This window comes from Mizuhopecten yessoensis, unplaced genomic scaffold (genome assembly GCF_002113885.1).
Source record: "Mizuhopecten yessoensis strain PY_sf001 unplaced genomic scaffold, ASM211388v2 scaffold11183, whole genome shotgun sequence".
NCBI classification, from domain to species: Eukaryota; Metazoa; Mollusca; class Bivalvia; order Pectinida; family Pectinidae; genus Mizuhopecten; species Mizuhopecten yessoensis.
The window spans coordinates 2293766-2321049 of NW_018408921.1; the positions used below are offsets into that span (position 1 = coordinate 2293766).

General features: G+C 33.7%; 1 protein-coding gene across 1 annotated transcript in view; it reads left to right on the forward strand.

The window, feature by feature from the left end:
• LOC110440518 (calmodulin-like protein 12) overlaps positions 1-26145 on the forward strand; it is a 37491-nt gene extending 11346 nt beyond the window's left edge. The window contains exons 5-13 of the mRNA XM_021483643.1: positions 4139-4282; positions 4727-4966; positions 12973-13116; positions 13383-13532; positions 20470-20505; positions 21200-21343; positions 22364-22606; positions 24214-24281; positions 25007-26145. Of these exons, the coding sequence (XP_021339318.1) occupies positions 4139-4282; positions 4727-4966; positions 12973-13116; positions 13383-13532; positions 20470-20505; positions 21200-21343; positions 22364-22606; positions 24214-24239 (1127 nt within the window). The 3' untranslated portion in view covers positions 24240-24281; positions 25007-26145. The remainder of the gene's footprint in view (positions 1-4138; positions 4283-4726; positions 4967-12972; positions 13117-13382; positions 13533-20469; positions 20506-21199; positions 21344-22363; positions 22607-24213; positions 24282-25006) is intronic.
• The last annotated feature ends 1139 nt before the right edge of the window (positions 26146-27284 follow it).

Here is a 27284-nt window from a genome sequence, read left to right on the forward strand (position 1 = left end):
GATATATACAGGGTGATAGATACAGGGTGATATATACAGGGTGATAGATACAGGGTGATATATACAGGGTGATAGATACATGGTGATAGATACAGGGTGATATATACAAGGTGATAGATACAGGGTAATATATACTGGGTGATAGATACAAGGTGATAGATACAGGGTGATAGATACAGGGTGATAGATACAGTGTGATAGATATAGGGTGATAGATACAGGGTGATAGATGCAGGGTAATATATACAGGGTAATAGATACAGGGTGATAGATACAGGGTAATATATACAGGGTTATAGATACTTGGTAATATATACAGGGTGATAGATACAGGGTGATATATACAGGGTGATAGATACAGGGTGATATATACAGGGTGATAGATACAGTGTGATAGATACAGGGTAATATATACAGGGTGATAGATACAGGGTAATATATACAGGGTTATAGATACTGGGTAATATATACAGGGTTATAGATACAGGGCAATATATACAGGGTGATAGATACATAGATACAGGTTGATAGATACAGGGTAATATATCCAGGGTGGCATTAATGTATTACACTGCACCAAACTGATTCGTCCTTCTAGGGACTTGTCGGTTATGGTAGGGAACAATGGAAATCTTAATTTGTCCAAACCACTGTTGAAACAAAAGGGGTAAATCGCCTTAATTTTATGAATTTCAAAAATCCATCAGCAGAGTCTACATCCTTGTATCTTGCAATATGAACGTTAGACATCTTTGGTAACATTTTATAATGACAACTAAAAAAAGGATCATCGTACTATTTCTAAAGAAAATGGTATGATTATAGTTTTGATTGATCATTTCTGAAAGTAAAACCATACCTTGTAGAACTTTTATGAGGAAGATTAAAGATGAAACGAAGAGATATAACCAACAACAATATTCTGCATCTAAGGATTCAGTGGAGCTAGACTGTGGTTTTAACACTGGACTTAAGATTAATACAGCATCGCTCTAACTGATTGGGTTACCTGTTCATCGGCAGAGACTCTTGCACCAGCTGTGCTACAGTTATAACCAAACGGAAATTAGTAGGCAAACACACAATGTAGTGGGACAGGGATCCTTAATAATTAAGCGTTAATTAGCACACATACCGTGATCCTTGACAGAGATCATTGTTGTGTGGTAAATAAACAAGTTACATGTCACAAAATTTTCCTAATCCCCCTTAAACTACTATATGTTAATGCTCTCCTGAAGCAAAATACGCAAAGAGCTGGTAAACATTTCACGTTACCCAGATGTGGGAAAGAACCCGGATGTGGATTCACTGGTCAGTCATTTAATAATGACGTCATGTGATAATGTGTCGTCCTGGGCCCGTTTGTATAAAACATCTCCAAGTTAAGGAAAATCTCAAGCAATGTATTGTCTATGGAAAATCTTAGACTTGAGGAAATCTCAAGAGTTGAGATGTTTTATACAAGTGGGACCTGGTCCATTGTGAAGTCATAATTGTTCCCGGATCGGAAAGAGGAATCATCTATTTCAAAGACACTATATGTTTTTTCCGATTATAGTATGAAAATGAACGGAAGCGAAGTGCTCTCAAACTCATTAAACATTCAGTTTGTATCAGGTTAATCAAACACTCATTAGTTAATTCATTGATTAATCAACTAATCTTGTGTCTTTATACAACTAGAATATCAATTAACTTGAGCTTCATAAACATAATGACCAACTACGACTTGCTTGGAAACGTCTATATACATATGCCTACAAAAGAACTGATTTTCATGTTAATTGTTTAGTATACTATTTTCGTTTAAATTCGTTTGTTATATTCTGTATTTGTGGCATTTTCAAATAAATTAGCGAAAAGCGATCATGTCGTATAAGAGAATGACATATTTTGTGTATATTTCATATTGGTATGTTCTTAAGAATTTAATCACATCATCTCAACGAACACAATATATTCACGTAGAGTCCTACACAGGATGTCACACGTGTATGCGTCTGTTGCTAGGCGATCGCGCCGGTTTTGGTAGATACTAAGTGACGAGTCCGCTATTTGCCAGCAATGCGGACAAACGAACAATAGGTTAATCTAGTCAGAAAATCAGTCTCACATTAAATCCTATGGAAGGTCAAAGTTCGACTCTATGAGTGAACTAGAATGACAGACTGCACTATGTACGTACACATTTAAATGTAGTACTGTCAACTACGTTTACACTACGTATACGCAAGGTTATATTTCGTTTATCAGCTGAGAAATACTAAAACAATATAATTATATTTATCAATGATTTAAATTAGCAGAGAATTATTTATTTTTTCTCTTAAATTAATTTTTAAATAACTTGTAGAAATAAAGCGATGTTATGGTTATATTTATATAAATTCCGAAATGATATTTTTATTTTATTTTTAAAGACAACTGATGATGAAATTTATTGGATTGATATATAGGTTAAATGTATAGTTCAGTTTATATTGAGTTACCCCATATGGACCCCTATATGTGGTTTATTATTATTGACAAAACGTTCCATTCCATTCCGATAAGTGGGGTCGTTGTCTGCGGCATTGAATAAATAAATACATTTACTTATATATGTATCTATTATAATGCTGGTTAAAAGTTATCACTGTGTACAGGAATTAGTTCGGCAGATTTTAAGTTTTAGTATGCATTAAATTACCCCATATGGGCCTCCTATATATGGCGTATTGTTATTGACAAAGGTTGAATTCACCATCAAACCAACGTGGTCAAAACGGAAGACGTGAACAATGGATCAGGTAAGAGTCTGCTCATTATTCAAGGATATAGATATACATGTCATATAATATTTTTGTCTGAAATTGTTTGTGTACCATTTTTTTTTTTAATTAAATTTAAATAATACAGATAAATGTTTTCCCATAAGTTAAATGTGATCGGCTTATCGATGTCGCATGTGAATATCTTCAAATCCTTTTAACAAAATTGTACTACGATGATGATGTCAACAGATAAAAAAATAGTAAATATAATTTCGTAAGTGATAAATTGAAAGATAAAATGAGTGGTAGAATATATCACAAATGATAATTTTACAATAGAACCTATAGGTATCGTGTCGGTAAACACTTCTAAACATTTGTATTCGAAAGACCACACTGGGAAATCATATTTGTTTGTTGATCAGTGTATTGGTGGATGCACAAACATAAGCATTAGTTCTAGATGGAATAAGGAAACATTTTATGAGTTTTTGACATATTTCTAGTGTTTTGAAATTTACATACATTTTATTATAAGTACGGGAGATAACTCTTTAGATAAAAAAGACTACTTATATTATTATCATTGTTCATTAGCCATATGTTAAGTGGTATTACTGGAATTATCGATAATCGACGGTAATCATATACCGATAATCGATGGGTAACCATATACCGATTAAAAAAACCCAGTAATCCAGGTAATAATTATGATAAAAAAAAACATAAAATGAGACCAATTTGACTTTATGGTAATAACGATCAATTTACCTTAAAACTGGAATAAAAATACAATATTATCATTGGTGTATTAATCATATCCCATATATTTGTCATAAGTACTATTTAGATGTTTGATGTTGTAAATATGTTCTATTTTTTTACAGGAGCTAAATGAAGACCAATTGACAGGTAACATTTTTTATTATTTTTTACATTTAGACAAGAAAAATATCCCAAACCACCAAATGTTTACAATTAACGCTATCGTTGACAGTTACCGAAGGGATTTAAATATATCTAGTTTACAATGAATGCATCATAAATCGGAAAATGTATTGCTTGAAATTCCAAATAATAAAAAATCTTTGCATCAAATGTGTCGTTTTTTTAAATTTCACAAAATTATCTTAATGCGATTACCATCGAAATTGAGGTGATGGGTACGTGCGTTGGCAGGTCAGAGGGGCCTCCCAAGGAATGTACAAATATCCTTTCAATTTTTTACCGCAGTATGAGAAAATCAAAATTACATGAAGTAGATTCACTATGAGGCTACTGTAAGCGTTTACATATTTTAGTGGTGTAATAATTTTAGATATTTTTCTCGAATAAAAAAAACCCCAGAGTAACTACATTGAATAATAACATTGATGTTTCAGAGATAAAAGAAGCCTTTTCGTTATTCGACAAAGATGGAAGTGGCTGTATCGACGCTAGAGAAGTGGGTACCGTACTGCGATCTGTTGGTCAAAACCCAACAGAGGCGGAGCTTATGGCCATAACTAACGAGGTAGATCCTGATGGTGAGTGTGGAACTTTGAAATAGTATTTCTCCTACAACCACTATAGGTTTTTTTTTTATTCCCAACTCATTGGATAAACCTGTTAGGAGTTGGTAAACATTATTTGGTTACCCACCATTGTGTAACACCCTCGACGTTAGTCCATTTGTCAATCTTCTACTTATGACGTCAAGTAACAAAGCTTTGCGATGTCATCTTCCATTGTAACGTCATAGTTCGTGGCAATTGTTTCTCCATCGGAAACAGGAATAATGTATTTCCATAAGCGCATAAGGATTGCTAGACATACTATCTGAACGTCGTGGGAGAAAAAGGTCCACAAACTCGTGATGGTTTATTATCTTGTTTATCTAACTTTCGCTATTCTCTTGATATTTTTATTTGGCTTTGTGTGTTGTTCAAACTGGCTGAGATCATAACAATATGTTTATTCAATTTATTCAGGTCATGGCATAGACTTTTCCGATTTCAAATCAGTAATGATGTCTCGGTCAGGGAACTCTGATACACCCGAGGAGTTAGACGAGGCGTTTCGGGTGTTCGACAGGGATGGTAATGGCTTTATAACAGCCTCAGAGCTGCGACATGTCATGACAAATTTAGGAGAGAAATTGACAGACGAAGAGATGAACGAAATGTTAGGAGAAGCTGACATTGATGGTGATGGTCAAATAAACTACGAGGGTAAGTAGATATAAAGGTCAGATACATGTCCCGTAGTCACAGACCCTCGGGTCGGAGATTTCTCTTTCTCCCACATTTCACAGATGCATTCTCGTTTTCGCTAAGGACATTATTATCCTTTCTCCGACCTTTGGATACATTGTCAAAGGATTACCTGTTCCAGATTGCTCTGTCTCCCCCTTGGTATGCCTTTTCTGTCACCCACTGGGATATGACAACTTGCATGCAACAATAGTATGATGTCATAGTAATAATCATTTAAGACGTCATCAACAGCTATTGGCAGAGAGGCCATGTGTAAAACAGGATAATGTATTACAAAAGATGAAAACTATTGTTGTTAATATGGTATTTGAATAATGGGAGAAAAATAACCGTACAGCTTCGATCAGACTGTCACATCCTCAAAGTAGGGAACGATTCTATTAACTTTATCTATCTAGGGAATTGACAGTTTGCACGCACTATCAGTTACCATTTCGTCATCATTTTATGCAGCGTTACCAAGGTAACATCATCATTTCTGACACACTCTTTATGCGCCCTTTATAATGGTGGGGTATCACTGTTCTCAAACTTTCAACATCAGTAGAAAGATGTGTTAAAAAACCCCAATCAGTTCTGTGTAAAAGAGATAGAGAAATATCAACCCTCGAGATAAGCCTCGAGCTAAAAAAAATCGTACCCTCAAGTTGAGAATTTTCTGCCTACGTCATATATGAATGGTCGATTTTATCAGCCACAATCTCAAGGTAGGGGAAGATTCTAAAACATATCACACATTGTAACTTTGTGTTGATTAAATCTTTTCATAATATTATTCTTGTAAGCTGCAAAACATGGGAAGAAATTATACTGATGCCTTCTTTATCTTCTATATACAATTGTATATGACTGTCCCTGTAGGAATACACCATTCATGTGCCGTAAAGCGCTATAGAGTGACTTTGTAAGTTATATTTGGCGTTAAATATATATCGTATATATTATTATTATTTTCGTCATGCATGGAGTTGATTGTTTTTTTTTTTTTTTTTTTTTTTTTTTTTTTTTTTTTTTTTTTTTACATTTTACCCTTTTTATATTTCAGAATTTGCAAAAATCATGACAGCCAGCCAAGTCAAGTAGAATGGTAAATATTTTAACCCACTAAAGTTTTATACCCGCACAATTTTTTAATTTTTCACAAAATATTAGTTAATGATAATCATTGCATTGCATATATTTCTTTAAAAAGTTAAATTACAAAAAGGTATTATTTCCCTCCTCAATTGATTACTATTCAATTACTTACCAATCATTAATCACCCATCGAACACGTATCTGAATCACTATTGAAATAATGCGTGATGCCTAAAAGAAAATTGTAAAACACGTTTACACTTAAAATGGCTAACTACATTTAATTATCTTTTACAGGTTTACATACAAGTAGCCCCCACAAACAGGATTAGGAACTATACTGGACAATCATGCATTGCTTCCATTCCTGTAAATGAGGACAGGTGTTAGCAATAAAATATGAAATGAACTATATATTGTATACAAACTGCATCAATTCGTTACTCGATTATTGAGATGTTAGTCGGATAAAGAATAAAAAACGTCATGAATTTGGTGTACATTTTTTATTTGTGACAGACCAACGTTTATTATTGTTCTCATCCTTCGTCGATATTTCAACATTATACATGCACACATGCAGGTTATTTCTTAAACAGCAGTATAACATATTAAACAATGGTTGATAGGCTTCAGTTAATTATTATTTAAACAAAATTCTCCAACATGGAAGATATATGTTACACCATATAACACGCAGTTGTGTGTATATCTTGCACATAGAAAACAGAAATGTTATTTTTTGACTTCCTGTCAATTGTTTTGATACCAAAGTGATCTATGTGTGTTATCATGATATTGCATAGTCGCGTATCATCATCAGGTGTCTATGTGTGTCATCATCCGGTATCTATGTGTGTCATCATCCGGTATCTTTGTGTGTCATCATCCTGTATCTATGTGTGTCATCATCCGGTATCTATGTGTGTCATCATCCGGTATATATGTGTGTTACCACGTTACAAAGTGTCGTGTCATCATCAGGTATCTATGTGTGTTACCACGTTACATAGTCTCGTGTCATCATAAGATATCTATGTGTGTTACCACGTTACATAGTCTCGTGTCATCATCAGGTATATATGTGTGTCATCATCCGGTATCTATGTGTGTTAGCACATTTCACAGTCCCGTGTCATCATCCGGTATCTATGTGTGTTACCACGTTTCATAGTCTCGTGTCATCATCAGGTATCTATGTGTGTTATAACGTTACATAGTCCCGTGTCATCATCCGGTATCTATGTGTGTTACCACGTTACATAGTCCCGTGTCATCATCCAGTATCTATGTATGTTACCACGTTACATAGTCTTGTGTCATCATCCGTATCTATGTGTGTTACCACGTTACATAGTCTCGTGTCATCATCATGTATCTATGTGTGTTACCACGTTACAGCTGTACATAGTCTCGTGTCATCATCAGGTATCTATGTGTGTTACCACGTTACATGGTCTCGTGTCATCATTAGGTATCTATGTGTGTCAGCATCCGGTATCTATGCGTGTCATCATCCGGAATCTATGTGTGTCATCATCCGGTATCTATGTGTGTCATCATCCGGTATCTATGTGTGTTATCATCCGGTATCTATGTGTGTCATCACCCGATATCTATGTGTGTCATCATCCGATATCTATGTGTGTCATCATCCGGTATCTATGTGTGTCATCATCCGGTATCTATGTGTGTCATCATCCGGTATCTATGTGTGTCATCATCCGGTATCTATGTGTGTCATCATCCGGTATCTATGTGTGTCATCATCCGGTATCTATGTGTGTCATCATCCGGTATCTATGTGTGTCATCATCCGGTATCTATGTGTGTCATCATCCGGTATCTATGTGTGTCATCACCCGATTTATATGTGTGTCATCATCCGATATCTATGTGTGTCATCATCCGGTATCTATATTTGTCATCATCCGGTATCTATGTGTGTCATCATCCGTTATCTATTTGTGTTACCACGTTACATAGTGTCGTGTCATTATCAGGTATCTATGTGTGTTACCACGTTACATAGTCTCGTGTCATCATCAGATATCTATGTGTGTTACCACGTTTCATTGTCTCGTGTCATCATCCGGTATCTATATGTGTTACCACGTTACATAGTCCCGTGTCATCATCAAGTATATATGTGTGTCATCTTCCGGTATCTATGTGTGTTAGCACATTACATAGTCCCGTGTCATCATCCGGTATCTATGTGTGTTACCACGGTATATAGTCTCGTGTCATCATCAGGTATAGGTGTCTATGTGTGTCATCATCCGGTATCTATATTTGTCATCATCCGGTATCTATGTGTGTCATCATCCGTTATCTATTTGTGTTACCACGTTACATAGTGTCGTGTCATTATCGGGTATCTATGTGTGTTACCACGTTACATAGTCCCGTGTCATCATCAAGTATATATGTGTGTCATCTTCCGGTATCTATGTGTGTTAGCACATTACATAGTCCCGTGTCATCATCCGGTATCTAAGTGTGTTACCACGTTACATAGTCCCGTGCCATCGTCCGGTATCTATGTGTGTTACCACGTTACAAAGTCTCGTGTCATCATCTGGTATCTATGTGTGTTACCACGTTACAAAGTCTCGTGTCATCATCCGGTATCTATGTGTGTTACCACGTTATATAGTCTCGTGTCATCATCAGGTATGTATGTGTGTTACCACGTTACATAGTCTCGTGTCATCATCATGTATCTATATGTATACCACGTTACATAGTCCCGTGTCATCATCCAGTATCTATGTATGTTACCACGTTACATAGTTTCGTGTCATCATCCGTATCTATGTGTGTTACCACGTTACAAAGTCTCGTGTCATCATCCGTATCTATGTGTGTTACCACGTTAATAAAATATATCCAAGTGTTTTACACGTTAATGTCGCCATTGCGTGTTATCACTGTAATGTTAAACACCCTCTTATAACGTATCCGTGTTTGTGACCAGGCACATACTTTACACGTACATGTATTGCTCAAATCATTTTGTATTTATCTGCGTCACTACATTAATTTACACCAAGTTCATGAATGATAAGAGGAAGGTAAAAATAAATATAAAAATATATAAATGTATATACAAAATGATGGTTTGTTATTAAATAGTATGATAACATACACATATAAAATTACAACAGTATTGGATACATCATCGTGTCGCTAATATTATGTATAGGTTGACTTTTTGAAGTCGTCTGTTCAGAAATATGTTTTTTTTCTCCTTCCAACGAAATTTCAATAGCCCATGTGTAGTAGACGTATAGATGGGTATTAGAGTCTGTGCAGTAGCATTTTGCTGCATCAACGACAGTCTCGTTGCTGAAAACTCTTGCCATCGTACTCAATGGAGATACAATCAACTGGAAATTCAATCATTTCAAATTTCATCCTCAGCAACAAAACATGCTCCAAAATAGTTAATAACAATCCTTTACATCGCCATTTGTTTACCTCGAACAGAATGCTTACACAATAAGGGAACAAAACTGTTACTTCGGTTTGGTATAAGGTATTGTGTTGAAAAGAGTGGAAAAGTGAAAAATTCTAATAATATAATTAAAAAGGGTTCCTTCAATTTGGCATCACATATGTAAGTGTTTAAAGAGGGAAAAGTCAAATTTAATGATAAAGACAACCTTTTTGAGGAAAGTATGTTCTTGATTGATCGAAAGATCTCTCGAGTTCTTCAAATTCCACAATGCAATTTTACATAATAGAGACACCGTAATACGTTATGCATATATGAACATATTACATTATATTTCATTCTGAGACAGTGTTCGCAGTATGATTACATTGTGTATACTATTTAACGTTACTGTAAGGATGCAATTCCAAATACAGTTTTAGAAATAATTTTACTGGTCCAAAACACAGTTTTGATCTATTTTTAAGCAATAATTCCATATGCAAATATTATATTATCAACCATACTTTGAATGAAAAAATAAACAGCTTACAAAATATATCCAACACAGTTTAAAAACAACTGTTGATGTGATTTGCGAAAATCGTATGGTCAAAATGACTGAACACTTTGTACGAAAACAAAAGACTAGCTCTACATACATGGCTGACCTTTCGGAGTGGATCTATTTCATACAAAGCAACCAGTCAGTCGTTCATTAAATCGATCAAACCAGATAATGTTTCAAGAGTCACTGGGCTTAGCATTATCATCAGGTTTAAATCTTTAACCAGTATCTGGTGACATTGTTTTGTCGTGTAATCATAGTTATGGAGAAATAGTTTTTGTGCTTGCAGCTTGCTGATTTGAAATTTCAAGAGTGTGCTGATAAAAGGAATTCACACACTGTAAAAGCTTATATGTCCTTTATTAATTTGGGTCCATATTTGAATAAACACTCGATTAAAGAATGAAGGAAAAATTCAATTGAATTAAACAAAAACACTATTTAAACTCTCGAAGATAATTAGGTTTCAGCCGCATTTATGTTACAAATACATGTATGATTAAATGTGGTAAAACCTAATCAATAATTATGTTAACAATTAACATCTTATGAAATTGCTCATGCTATAATGAAATTCAATACATAAATAATATATATAGTAAATTTTCTATAATATGGATTAAAATGATCTTCATTTGTGCTCTCCGAGGTCAAACATAATATATTTTTATTGTTGTCAACTGGCAGGTCAACAAATGTGTTCATTGAATACTGTCCAAGGTCTGGTCTGTGCTAAGCTTTCTATATAGACTTTGTATCGCTTCAGTGGTCTTACCCGACATAACCTATTTCCTGTTCCTGGCATTGTCTGTTATGTGGTGGTACTCATTACAGCCCGTGCGCTTTGACAGACTGATATCAATTTAGTTTATGATAAGCTCTTTTGGTTTATAACGTATTTTCGGATAACTACACATCGAGAAATGGTAAGTTGAGAATACTAACATTGTAAAATATTACCTGCGTGCTTGATTATTCAAAAGTATTGCTCGTTTAATCAGAAGATAAAGGATTTTACATTTTGACGTTGTTGACTTGAAATCAAATAAATCATTTTGAGGTCATAGTTCAGAAGAGTTGTTGCTTGTTCAACTGTTGATACTAGGCCAATAAGTCTATCGTTAATTAAAGTGATCTTAACAAATGTATATTAATACATTCGTGAAAAATACAAGTTTGTATCAAACAACTTTTTTTATAGGAAAAGTATCCCTAGTTTGAATAGTTCTTACATAAAAGATTATTGTGTTGATAAAGATTTCATTCGCGAAAATTACGCAGTTCAGTTTAGCCTGGTGATCTTTTGACACATCATTAATTAATATGTTACCCTGTGTTAATAAAATTGCCTGTTGTATTATCTTTACTCCCGTGGCACCATGTGTTACTTTTGTTTACATCTGTCGGGTTTTTATACTCTTGAGCCCAACAGTAAGAACTGACATGAGTTGACTGTCTGTTCAAACATTTTTCCAATATATTGTTTTGTTGAGCTACGTTTTGGCCTTTGATGAATGTTCCATATAAATAAATATACATGTTTTTTCTAATAAGCTCTACTTATTACAAAAATATATGAAATGATATATATTTCACGTAACGGTGCGCTAAGCTTACAATGCTTCATGTTAGTTATATAACGATGTTTTTATTGTCTTTTAGGTGGAAAATTTAAGTTCAGCACAGATAGCAGGTATGTCACATATTGTTGTATTCTGAACGCAGACATTTTGTAGCAGGTATGTCATATACTGTTGTAGTCGTAACTCATACAGCTGGTTTGCCACTCATTACCGCATATAAATCACAATGATATTGGGTTACGCAGATAGTATGAATGCCATAAACTCTTTTATTCGTAACATAGACAGCATGCATGTCATACACTCTTTTATTCTTTACATAGATAGCATGCATGTCATAAACTCTTTTATTCTTTACATAGATAGCATGCATGTCATACACTCTTTTATTCTTTACATAGATATCATGCATGTCATAAACTCTTTTATTCTTTACATAGATAGCATGTATGCCTTAAACTCTTTTATTTTTTACATAGATAGCATGCATGTCATAAACTCTTTTATTCTTTACATAGATAGCATGCATATCATAAACTCTTTTATTCTTTACATAGATAGCATGTTTGTCATACACTCTTTTATTCTTTGCATAGATAGCATGCATTCCATAAACTCTTTTATTCTTTACATAGATAGCATGTATGTCATACACTCTTTTGTTCTTTACATTGATAGCATGCATGTCATAAACTCATTTATTCTTTACATAAGTAGCATGTTTGTCACATATTGTTTTATTCTTTACATAGATAGCATGCGTGTCATAAACTCTTTTATTCTTTACATAGATAGCATGTAAAGAATAAAATAGTGTATGGCTTGCATGTAATCTATGTAAAGAATAAAAGAGTGTATACTATTTGAAAGGTTACGATGCCTCAGGTAAGTACACCTGGCTCAATCGTATTGTGCTACAGTAGTGGTAGAAATTTCAAGATATGAAGTCTTTGTATTGGGAACAAAAGTTTAAAAAACCCTATAAAAATTAACAATTTACTAACACACATAATCTTTCATTCAAATAAACATATAGGGTTGTATTTTGTATACAATAAGAAGGTACATCGTGTTCATTTCTCTTGAATTCTGATATATATATATATATATAGATCGCTATCACACTTGTCTTAACATTTAATAGATGTATATAACGTTGTTGGTTTTTATACACACACCATAGTCACATAACACGTACCGTACATTTATGCGTAGTAATACTGCATGTTAATACAATGTGAAACCTTCACATTATATGTATAGTAATTACAATTTTATTTGATGCAAATTTCAGAATATAAAGAGTCGTTCTCCCTCTTTGACAAAAACGGCGATGGTCGAATCGAAGCTAAAGAACTCGGAACAGTCATGCGAGGGCTAGGCCAGAACCCAACAGAGTCTGAACTACTAGATATTATCCACGAAGCGGATCTTGATGGTATGTTAAGGAACCCTGTCGAACTGCAATATGGACTTTTCTATAAACAGTAACCCTCCCATTACCTTCCGTTTGGATGTTAATGTAGCACAGTTGCCCCGGTCACTGCCATTGACAAGTAAGCTTAAGTTATTGACTATGTAGTTTTGCAATGTTATAACTTGGAAATAAGAATTATTTGCATTGTTGCATTTTTGTTATTTATGGCAATAACACGCATACGAACATACAACGTTAATTTTATCAAATGATTCACTATTATATAGGGAACGGAACGATCGACTTTCCAGAATTTCTGTCAATGATGGTAAATCATCGGAATTTAGCATCGGACGATCAAAAGGAAGAACTAAAAGAAGCATTCCGAATATTTGACGTTGATGGTAATGGGTTAATCGAAGCCGAGGAACTGCGACATATGATGAAGAATCTAGGCGAGAAACTGACAGATGAGCAAGTAGATGATATGATAAAGGAGGCCGACATTGATGGAGACGGAAAAGTTAATTATGAAGGTAAAGATTGCTTAGTTTGAATTATGCCAAAGAAAAAATACCATACTTATTATAATACGAGATATTTCACTGCTTAATATTTAAAAACTATATCCTTAAGATCAAATATAATAATGGACGATTAATATTCATATATTATATGTATTCCCGCTGTTCTGTAAACAATGCAAAAGCATTAAAATGAAACCCCGTTTTACTGCCATCATTTTTCCTGAAAAGTTTAAAGTTATAAGATATAAAGAGGTTAAACGTACAGGTGATTTCTTAAAAATTAAAATAATAATAGGAATTTGTTGCTTTATTTGTGGATAAGATGAATCAATTATAACTTATACCGTTTGGGCCCGTATCCATGCAACTGGTATCATGCTCAAGCATGGATTTTGTTAAGAAGCCTCATAACTTGTTCCTGTTGTAAATAAATAAAATCTTTGTGATAGTATTTTGTTAATGACTTGGGAAAAAATTGAAGAGATTTTAAGCCGAATTCTGCTTTCAATGGTTTTTATTTGACTTTCTGATCATTTGACAGGAATTAAGCGAGTTACAGGAAAGTTGGTTTGTGGCCAAGTATCCTTGTTTCGTAGGTTAATATATATAGTATAATATGGTAAAACAATTTATTTTTATCTCCACAGAATTTGTGAATATGATGATGACCCAATAATGGTGCTTATGTAAGTACACTTCGTTACTGATATAATTTAACGGTTCTACCTGCAACCATCTCGTCATACTTCATTTTCCAAAGACATTCTCATATTATCTAGACTATCAATATTACCAGATGGATTTGTGACTGGATTGTGGGTTTTTATGTTCGTGCACGAACTTTCGCATTCATTCTTATAATCATATCTTGAACAGATTTAGATATGGAGTCGCTCTAAATGTTTTCAATATCGGCAGAAGCGGCTGTTTCTAAATATTGAAATCATTAACTTTAAACAAATAACTGTATCTATATATATTTTTTATAATATTAAATACAATAAATGAATGTACAAATATTGCACTTAATTGTTGGAAACAAAAAAGCTGAGTAAGCAAAAACCAAATTTTATGTGTATTCAATATTTGAGTATACATTGTATCTTCCCTTTTCAATCAAACTGAATATCAGGTGAATTGATACATGCATGTGTGATTTCTCCTTTTTGGTTGATATGTGATAAGTGTCAATGCCAAAGGATCATACTAGGAATGGTGTAGCCATATGAGTGTTATCATATTTTGATAACCTGGTTGTCATGGAAATACGTCGTTGTTGTATTCTACATGTCTTTTCTAAATCAACAGCTATTTTGTAGATTCTCTCTGCTCCATGATTATAACAGTTAGCTCTGGATCTAAATCTTGCTGTATCTAAGACATTATGATTAAATTTGTCTGTATTGTTTTTGAAGCTCTGATTGGTCAAACACAACTTCCATATCTTTTCGTTTTTATAATATTGAGACTATGCTTCTCTTATTTTTTGACAAACGCTTAATGTGATTGTTTGTGTTGTTTAGAAGCTACTCCCAAGACACTGATGTACTTACAACTGATTTCGTTAAAGTAGTTCTCCCTTCTGTAAAACAAATATCCTAACAGATAAACGTCACACACACAAGGATGCTTGCACTTTCAAAAATTGGTAATATACACAGTATGCCAAGCATGCATTACATTGCATCTAAAAGTAATGATATAGCGTGTACGAGACATTATACAAATAGTGTACATCAGATCTTTTCAGAATAATCACTCAAGTTGTTTGAAATTTTAAAAATGTGTTGTTTCTATTTTATCTGCGCATACATGTTTATTCATTGGTATGCGAGATATGTTTCCTTATTCAGAAAAAAAGAAGATTCTTACCTTTGCACCTTTCTGTATTAACACAATACATCTCCAGCACACACGCAGGCAAACACACATAGGGAGATATTAGCCAGGTGGCATAGGACTGGTAGTTAGCGACTGATAATGCTCATGCGAATTCCTCAAAATTACATTGATTAATATATATGCTAATTGTATTGATTGTATAAATTGTATATCTATATATTGTAAAGCGCTTTAAGAGTGGCTTATTCAAGCTATATAGGGCTAACTATATAACTGTATAACTAATTTTCATTTTGGTTTTATATTTGCAGATCAAGAGCCCCATAAATTCATCAGGATTGCCAGTACTATGAAAGATTATTCACCAGTGGAAACGATTCATTAGAGAATAAACAGCGTCGACCATGTTTACGTCAGACGCATATTGACAATATGTTTCCAGAACAATCCAATTCTAAAAGAATAACTGAACTATAACGATTTAACACCTATATAGTGTGGAAATCCTATCCGATAGCTCCATTTGTAAATAGTAGATTGTGCTTGCTTATCATATATCGGTTACGGGATACTCAGTTATGTAGCATTTAAACCAGTATAGCATACATTGTGAATACTCATGAATCGTTGTCATATTTAAATGTCTACCTGTTGTTTATATAAACTCAATATGATTATCAAATGTAACAAAATGTTTGTTGTCTTTGAAACAATATTGCAGTAATGTTTCAAAATAGCGGCGAGGGTGCTAGGTATAACTATCTAGTGAACTTTATCAACAGGCAGGATGGATGCGGTACATCTGTGCAGAAAAAAACCTAAATATTTGTCCAAAGTATATTTTGGGCAATCCTGAAAAATTACCAAAATATATATGCAACTATAAGTTAACGTTAGTGTAATCAAAACGGGTCACCTGCCGGAAAACGGGTCGTGAAATTGACATTCAAACTAAAGAAGTATTTTTATGCCAATGCAACTGTACATCCGTTATTTTCTTGGCTTTTGATATTGGTAACTCGGACAGTTTAAGATTTAGAAATAACATAACTTTCTTTATTTACGTGCCGGGCTCCGCTATCTTTTTGGACATCATTTACAGAAACTAAGTTTTTCGAAACAAATGATAGTGTGGAGAAGTAATTTGATCAGAACTTCCTTTTAGTCTAAAATGTTCGAACTATGTATACTTTTCTGCTTATAGTGATCGTTTATGCCATTATATTAGTCAAAGACTAGAGTGACCCTTACAGTGTAAAGTAACACCTGTTTAAGGGCATACGTGATATTTCGCAATCTTTTTATAAAAGCACACGCAGGAAATATAAATTTGTAATATAAAAGTGGATGAAGCCTTTACACGAAAAGTGGAAAAAAACTTTTGTTAGGGAGTTCATACTATTGTATAAAGTACATCATTATTTAAATGAAAATCGTCCAGTTTGGGTAGAGCGACAGTAGCTAGAAATAAAGAACAACGTTATATTCCCGTCTTGGAACAGTTTTTGATGACATAATACGCCGACCATATACCCACAGGACAACAAAGTATGTGGATGAAAAAAAAGTCTATAACTTCAAATTGTCTTGAAAATGTCTATTATAGTAAGTAACGAGACCCGAGATTGCATTAACACAACATTAGGTAAAAATTACAAACGTAGCAGTGAGGGTTAAGAAACATTATTCTCGCACCTTTTAGTTCGATCAAAAATATTCTCGCACCTCAGACACAGATATCCCACGTCATACCAAATGCTAGATTTTCTATCTCGTCCGATCTGTCTTGCACATTTACGTGACATTTCGCAGAATTTTTACACTGCGGTGTATTCATCCGCGCGTTAACTGCTTGAAATTGACAATCTGCATTATAAATGTTCTGTTTTGTTGTTATATATATAGTTTTAATGTTGTTAGATATCTTATGTTGTAGATACAATATAATCTACACTGTGAAATACGTTGTCATCTATGTAAGAACGGACAGCATGTTTACGCGGAAGCATTCAATTTAGCTTAAGTAGTGAAAAGGTCATTATCATTTGAGGCCCCAGATGTGATACTTGAAGTTTTAAGATTATTTTTTTTTTTTTGATCGAACTAAAAAGTGCGAGAGAAAAAAATCAGTTACCTGTAACTAAGCAAGATCGAGTTATCTAGGTCTCGGGCTAAGATTCTGTAACATTCCAACCTCGGCTTACGCCTCGGTTGGGATTTTGTTACAGAATCTTAACCCTCGACTGAGATATTCTGATCTCGCTCAGTTACAGGTAATAGCTTTTATTAGTATGTCCAGGGAGGGTCAGTGGTATCCAACGACACAACTGCGACGTCCTAATAAAGATGACATCAATGATTGTCTCGTAACGGTCATAGGTTATATATATGGCATCTGAATGTAGTAGGGTTATAAAGTAGTAAAACGATGTTAAATACTGTATATGTACATGCCGAATAGCGTAGGAAGTCACATTACTTTGTTTTTGATGTCAAAAAGATAAGACGGAGGTTCTGATCACGGGATAAAGACGTGTTCGGCGTCGCAATGCGGACATTCACGCCAAATTCCTTTACTTTGGCAGCCAATCCTTCACCTCTGTTACACCTAAGCGTATTGATTCTACACCTATGTCGGGTATCAAACATGGCCGCCATTGTTCTCCCACAGAAGACTACAGACCATGAAGATAGTATTTAATGATTAAAGGCAATACCAACCAACATGTTTTGAAAGGTCATCAAGGTCGAGGCAATACATGTTAAAACGAAATACATGTAGGGGATATTTAATCAAGTGTAGTAATCAAGTTTAAGTAGGCTAATGTTATTTATAACCCTTTATTACAGTTCTACAATGACTATCCCCATAAACATGTATGGTAGGGTTTGTCCATTACTAAACCGCACTTCTATTAAGTTTGATATCTAGATTTATCGGTCAGTTTAGATGTAAATTCTTTTCGTCAGAATATTTCTCTCGTTCTTATTAATGCAAATTGTATTCATTATTGGGAATAAAATCCAAATAAATCCTTTTTAAATTCATTCAAACGTAACAAATATTTGAACAGAACAGCTTATCAGAAGCATTCAATCTAATTTACACAGATGATTTTATCGATATTTGAGGTAATACAATTATTTTAACTCCAACTTCAGGATTCAAATCAAACATGCTTTCCTTTAACTCACAGGTAAATAACTCTTCTAACATATCAAGTTACAGTTAAAGTATACCCTAGATACAACTACATTATATTAGTCAACAGGAATTAAATAGACGTATATGCGTAATGGCAGCCACCAGTGTTAAATGTTTGGTACTGGGAAGTTCAAACTTGTGCTTACAATACACAGACAACTGAACCATGCGCTTACTTCGCCACACATTTAACCTGTCTGCGCATTGAGCGGAAGAAGATATCTCCAGCAATAAACATGGTAAGCATTCTGTCTAAATTACCTTAATTTAACAACATATGATTTCAATGAATATTTTGATTTTCCATTGCTGTAAATTAAGAAATTGTATTATTGTCTATTTTTGTATTGCTGAGATAGCTGATCATAATCGTTGATTTTGTATCTGTATACACATGTGTTATTTACCATAGAGGAAAGTCGACTTCACTTTTGAAAAGAGATGTTGACTTTTACTTCTGATATCATATTTACAGTCAACATATTGTAGTGTAGTATAGTGGGTCATAATCGTAATAGGACTATAGTTAACAAAGAAATATTCCCAATAACCACATATAAATTAAACAATTGTGTGATGCAGTGTAATTCATTTTGGCATACTGTATCAATTACATATACCAAATTTTAAGGGTTCAGTCACCTACTTCAAGAGTCACACATACATTAGATTGCTGTATGATGTAGTATAATTCTATATCAACATTTAAAGGTGCTGTATCCCGTGTGTGTAACGTTCATCATTAAACTGACACACAGAAGAACTATCGTCAAAGTTAGAGTGGGTGCATAGCGTAATAAGGACTTTATGACTAAGCTCAGAAAGGAATATTAGCCACATTAGTCATATCTTAATTATAAAACAGCACACTAGAGTATTAACGCCAATGGTCAATGTTATACAAAGATTTAATAAAATCATCATATTTTCACTCAGTTTGCCAAAATAATTATGGGGATGTAAATGATTCACAATGTCGATTTCTTTGATTATCGTAATGACTAAACGGTGTAATATGCCAGGAGTATATTTCAAATTATATATCCATGTTACATATATGAACATACCATATGGTAACTGTTTAAACAAAAATGTATTACTATGCTTAACTACAGCTTAAACCCATCAGATTTAGCTGTGACGTTTGAAACCAAAATATTGCCAATTTCTAAACCCACCATAGTTAGTTGTGCGTTTTGAGACCACAACATTCAATAGTGTCGCTTACAAAACTAAAGCAAGTTATGTGACCATACCTCAGTCACTTTATAAACCCTGGAAAGTCAGCTTATAGATGTAAGATCATAATATTTACATAACACAATCCTACCATAGTCAGGTGAGTTCAGAGACTATGACTCTGAAAATGATGATATGATGTAATTATAAGTGTGACGTCATCATCATATTACTTAGGAAAGTTTGACTGTACTTGAAGTCGTTTGCTCTTCTTTTTATTGTAGCCCCACACCCTTCCCCCCACCTCTATATCTGATGTTCTACAGTATGAAAAGTAAAAGAAATATACTGCATTTTCTATTTACTATATCATATTTAGGAACCTGACTTCTTACAAAACATCATTTTGTGTATTAGCACGTTTGGACAATTTGTCAGAAAGTCTGTTTAAAACGTCTTTGAGCAGAATGCACTCTCAAAGCTAAAATATCTTATTTTATATAATCTTTGATATACTCATGTTTAAGAAGACATTCCAGGTGACATATACTAAATTTATGATGATATCTCAACAATTATTTCACCATGTGTAAAATATTAAGTTGTTAGTAATATGTTATTTTCAGGCTGATCAGATGACAGAAGAACATATTGAAGGTAACCATAGAGTTTCACAATCTACTGACATATAACAGATTCATTAATCTAGTAATACCTGTTATCCTGAGATATGGTCGACCCTAATATGACACCTGTGCAGGTATTAAAACAACTAGTACCATGCTCAAGTATTGAATTATAACTAAAACAACTATTATCATGCTCAATTATTGATTTCTAATTTAAACAATTATTATCATGCTCAATTATTGATTTCTAATTAAAACAACTATTATCATGCTCAAGTATTGATTTCTAGTTTAAACAACTATTATCAAGCATTGCTTCTGTGATCAAGCCTAATTTCTTATTTTCAGTTATAAAGTATTAAAAACAATCTTCATTCTTAAATTTGAATAGACTTAAAAGCGAATACTGTGGTCAATGTTTACAGTTGACTTTTTGATGGTTTGACATGGTTTAAGTAAGTTACAAGAAAACTGGTTTGAGTCCTTGCTTGAGCATGAGAACGGTTTCATGAATACCGGCCCAGGTCTCTCAAATCCATATCATTTAGCAGGCTGTTCTTATACACATGTATATGTTTAAAGTAAATATACTGGTATATACATATGCATTCAAACGTTTCAAAACAATTAATCATTTCCACATATTATATAGATGTATAATTGTTTTCAAGTTCTTCCTTGTTGGCATCATGTAGTTAATTTTGTAATCTTGTGCAAAATAGAATTCCGAGAGGCCTTCAGTTTGTTTGATAAAGATGGTGACGGTTTCGTGTCGTCCAAAGAGCTTGGTACAGTGATGCGGTCCCTTGGTCAGAACCCTACAGAGGCCGAACTTCAGGACATGATAAACGAAGTGGACACTGACGGTAACCATCCGATAAGGCAAAACACAGAACATTAAGTGAAACTTCGATATAATGCCATTGGTTTCATTTGCCACCTTGGCTACCGCCAACATAACTAAAGGTCCGTTTTTATCCTTTTCTTAAGATTTCAGTTAAGTTAACAACATTTCCCTAACTTATTAATTTATTTTCTGTCCAAATGGTGGCAGTATGACAGAGTTTTACTTTACACGGTTTTGCTAAGGGTATTTAGTCTTATAATAAATAAAACTCTTACTCTCAGCAATGAAGCGACAAATACTGTAGTGATCCTTTTATTGAAGTTCTCTAATGAATAGCTACCCTGTTTTGCAATGAAAACGTCATTTTTTTTTCTTGTTATGTCATGTAAAATCCTCCACTGGTATGTCAGGATTAAGACAATAGACACGACGTCATGGCTTTGACGTCAGGTTGAAGACAAAATAAATGATGTCGAAACGGCAACGTTGATTTTTTTTTGATAAACACTTGCTTTTCATAAATTTTTCTATACATTGTTGGTTATGTAAAAAGAGAATGTTTTAAATTATATCATGTCGTAAAGGAACTATGAAACTCGACCTGAACACTTTTCAATCAGCGCAAACGAGCCTGGTTGAATTGCAACTAATGTGTGTAATAGTTGATGTCTTAAAACGTATAAGCGTATACTTTAATACTAGTACGTTTATCAACACTAAACTGCAATTTAGATTACAGAATAATATTGTAATCAATGAATATGCATGTGAAGTTCTTGTATTGTTACAAGGGAGCACATCTGCATTTGCGTCTAGTTTTCCTCATGCCCCTCTATTGTTTACATTAACTTATTCACCCCTGAAGTTTCATAATGAACTTTTCCAACCTTTGAATTGGAATAGTTCAAATGTGTCTTCAAGGGTGAATGAGTTTAGTTTACATAATGTTGTTGATACTGCCTTATTTTAAGATATGATACTTGATATTAAGTCATCTGAAACTGGTATTCTCTTTGCAATAGATATATTTCAATTACAGGAAATGGTACAATAGATTTTCCAGAATTTTTAACTATGATGTCAAGGAAAATAGTTGATGACGACAGCGATGCGGAGTTAAAGGAGGCTTTTAGGACGTTTGATTCCAACGGGAATGGTTTTATTAGTGCTGCTGAACTTCGGTACATTATGATTAACCTAGGGGAAAAACTAACAGACGAGGAGGTGGAGGAGATGATAAATGAAGCGGATGTGGATGGAGACGGACATGTCAATTATGAGGGTATATTTACAGTTCTACTGCATGAATTGCATTCATAAAAGGATTCAACGGTATTTTTTTCAATTTCATGATAGTATGAACGCAAATCGGTCACACACATATTCCATGAAGTTATTATTAACCTAAATATAGATATTCCCTTTTATTTTCGATGTTGAAGAGTCTCTGACGTAGGTACAAACGAAATTCCTAACAGCCTAACATCACCAAAATGTTTGCTTCTAATGGATGTCTAATTATTATTTGAGGCGGGAGGAGAGGCTTCAAAATGACGCTGATCAAATTGCGTTCATAGGTCTATAAACGCAATTTATTCTGGTAATGTTTAAAGAGAAGCTTGCAGTGGATGTCTTTTCTTCATACACACTAACGTTAGATGCTATCGTAAGAAGCACATATTTTGATTACGTTAAACTGTTCTGGGGTTGTTAATTGCACCGATGATAAAGACGCTTCGATACCACAAATATAAAGAAATATTTAAATAACTATATTTCGCTGATTATTAGTATAAATTTCAATTGTTAATATAATTATTGGAAAAAGTTTTCGTTTTAACATTCATATCGGTATGAACGCACAACAGTTGTATCTATAATAAACATAATTGCCTACTGGGTTTCATGCAAAATGGATAAAACTGAATTTGTTTTATACCTGAATGAGTTAAAACAGCCCGTTCAATACCTTTTTGTTGACTGTCCTGGTTGCTCAAATTGTATTAGGAAAGCTGGATAAGCACCAACAATTTTAAAGTGAATTTATTGTTAAAGTTTATGTTTTTAGTCCCTTGACTTCAATGATAACGTTTATCCCCAAGCGTAAAATGATCACTTTCGAAATGTAATGACATGTATATAGTCACACAATTAAAGGATATCTCAGTTTAACGCAAATGATATACTTATTAAACGTTGACAAAATCATCTATGTTTTAGTTATCATGCACATATTTCATATCTTTAAATATGTATAGTTCCTAGTTTTCTGTGCTTGTTTTATCCTTATTTCTGTATAGAAATGTTGCATTTAATGAGAATCTATATGTTTTAATTTATATATAGTATGTTTGTTTTATGTTTTATGTAACGATATCTGTATTAAAAGTGTCGGAGCATTTCAAGACCGCCTAATCCCCTGGTCACTCATTACTCAGTCATAGCTTGACCAGCAGTCGGTTTAGAAACGTTACGACACGTTTAATATGTACATTGTTAGTGCGGCAAAGCATCGTGTTAGACATTCAGGAATGTTACCCTCGGGTTGAGATTTTTCTGTCTTATCCCATAGATGGAGAGAGATTCTAGTTATCTCTTCCCAATTGATTTAACTATTTTATTAATCCTACATGGATGCACTTCATGACTTTTCTATTATGACGTTACAATAGATGACGACGTTATATCATGACGTCACTATTAAAAGCCCGTCAAAACGTCTCAAAGATTAGATTAATGCTTTCCTTCTGTTTTACGTTTTTTATTTTGTATATGATATAATTAGATACAAATTGATTTTGATAAATAGAGATTTATAAAATGATATATGCACATGCAATACTTTACATTTTCAGGTATATAATTTATTGGTTTTCATTTTCCCCACAGAATTTGTAAAGATGATGCGTAGTTAGTGTGATTGATGCATGGACCAACAACCTCTATGTGTGCTCTAGGTAAGCAAAAATACAAAAAAACGTATTATGATTTATGGTGGCATGTTTCTGCAATCGACTTACGACTTATTTAGTTACATTCATGGTATGTCGACATATCATTCGAAAGATGTTGGGATAATTGGAGAAAGATGTCGACATAACAGATGAATATGTCGATAAATTTTTAATTTATGTCGACATGTTATCACTTTTGTCGATAGAACTTTGCTGAGATAACGACCATGTAAATACGTTTGCCATTAATGCCTGAATGTAATATCTATTTTCCACCTATCGGGTATTCTCAACAGCATGATTCGATTTGTGTTGAACATCATAGCACAAAATTCCGATATAATAGTAATAGTCAATTCGATGTTACACTCTAATCCAGACATTGATAGTCTGCAATAATACACTCACAATAATAATTATTTATATTCCTCAACGTCAAACAATAAATAAAACATCCCATCGGTCTTATTGTATATATATAAACAAAATGATATGTTAACTAAATCAATTGGTATGTATATTACTATTATGAAGGCTGATTAAGTAGGTGGTTGAATATAACACTACAAAAAATATTAATAACACTTGATAAACTACCATGCCCCTTATAAGCATGTTTAGCAGTATATAAGTAATCACCGGAGTGATTGACAGGCAATGTACGGTGTAACATTTCATTGATTGATAGGTCAATAATTGCTTAAAACAAACATTTCCTTTTTTTATAGTGCGGAGAGTGAAAATGAAATTGTCATCCAAGCAAGATAACTCATCGCTGGTGCTATGCCTGATGCTAAGACGCCATATATAACCGCACGATGTATAGAGAGAATGAATGCAGATGTGTGACTGTCTCTTGTAACTTCATTTGACGACTTTCATTTTGATATCCATATACATTGCATAGCCACCACGGAGTAAATGATACATCATTTATCGTATATATATAAGAGGATGAAGTGATAATGAATGAGGGGAAATTACCGTACATGTGAGAATGTAAAGTAATATTAGAAATTATATGATACAAGTGTATATCCTGCAAATGATATGACTGACAAATATAATCTATCATTTTCTTGTGGTGCGTGCACACAGAGAAAACACAAATCGAGGGTAAGAAATTCAAAGTTTTGCATGCGGCCTTGCTCAGTTTTCAACTTTGAAAATCTTATCCCGAGGGTTGAGATTCTCTCTGCCTGCTTCACACTGAGAGAATAATAAATTATTTTTCATCCATATTATTCTGTTCTGAAATTAAGATAATAGTGAAATCAAGTGCATCGCACCATCATTACGGGTGCATGATATGTGTGACAAAGTATTGATAACGCTGCTCCGTTTACACTGCATAAAGGGCTGACGCGATGTTTACAAGGTATAAAGGGCTGACGCGATGTTTACATGAGCAAGTAAAGACATGGTTTATCCTTTCCTTAGCAAACAGGAAATGCACCTGGGAAGTGTGGGGGAAACACTGCATCAAACGAATTTAAAGTCATAATGGACATTACAACTTCATGTATATCGAATTGAAATATAATTCTATACACAACATAAAATTATCATGTTGATAAAGTAATAATAAATGCATGGCTATAGATAAGGAAATGTAAGGTTTTAACAGAAAAGGTGAGTAAGTCATTCAAACGTAACAAGGTACAACGAGTGAATGGGGCACAACTCTAGAGTGATATATACATGACCTCAGATGAGGGTTTCTGTATAGCGGTCTGACTCTACCACTGTGAAATACTGTGAAATGTGAACCGATATATCTATGATAATTCGCATTGATCAGCTGCAAATACCAACAAAACAAGTGACTGCAGCTTTAACAGGAAACAACATTACTTATGATAATAAAACAATTTATACTATTTACAATTCGTAATCTTATTTGTTCTTCAGCGAGCCAAACTAGACAATACTATATCATTGTCTGCGTAGTGTCTGAAAGCGTGAAATACCATTAATCATGGTAATTTCGAAACCATATAGTTACTGTATAACATATACAATAATACAGTACAGGTACATCTCATATTAAGAATAGTTCATATTTAAGGATATATCAATTACTTAACGTTACAAACAATAACAGAGATATATGCATCCGAGAAGACAAATATCTTCTACCCTCGACATGTAAACATGAATTTGAGCTCTTCATTTTTTACAGTAATGCAAAACTCAATGGCAGGAGGTAAAGGGAGATAATCCACTACAACAAGTAAGTTATGTACAATGAAAGTTCCGCGGATTATGCCCCGATAATTTGAGCAGGAGTTAAAATGCTCAAATAAATGCACTGATCTGTTGATTTCAGTTTTTAACTATGTCACGGAGTAGGTGTTAACACAACTACGCTTTTCTCACGATATAAAAAAGTATAACTCGAAAAATATTTACTTAACTGAGGACTCCCTGGAATTAGGGAAGGACGAATGTATAAAGAAGACCCCCGTCTTACGAAATAAAAAGATAAGTTAACCGTGGAAACACTTCAATATACATCATAATGGGTGCTAAAAGTGATGAAGGAAAAATAAAATATATTACTCTAGTGTGGAGTAGAAAGGGACAGCTCAATTAGAGGAAACGACTTTAAAAGTTTTCAAACTTTCAAACTCATAATACGATGGTTGCGATATCTCTATGATTTTGTTATTATATCCCACTTTCCTACCGTTTGTTGTAATGAACCGCTCCAACACTTAGGATCCCTGTCTCACTTTACTGTGTTTTTCTTATCACAGTAACCTCCCCTTAACTTCCAATTTGGATACAATTGTTGCACAGGACGACCATGGTACCTCTGTAGTCCGGTCAAAGCGATAAAAGAATAAGATACAAATAATAAATAGATGAATAGAAAAAGACAACTGCTTAATTATTTAGTATAATATATATTCTAAATATCAATGATTTTTAATATACATGTTTTACAATATTGTGCTAGATATAAATCACTTTAACTTTATTACATGTAGCTGCAAAATTGCA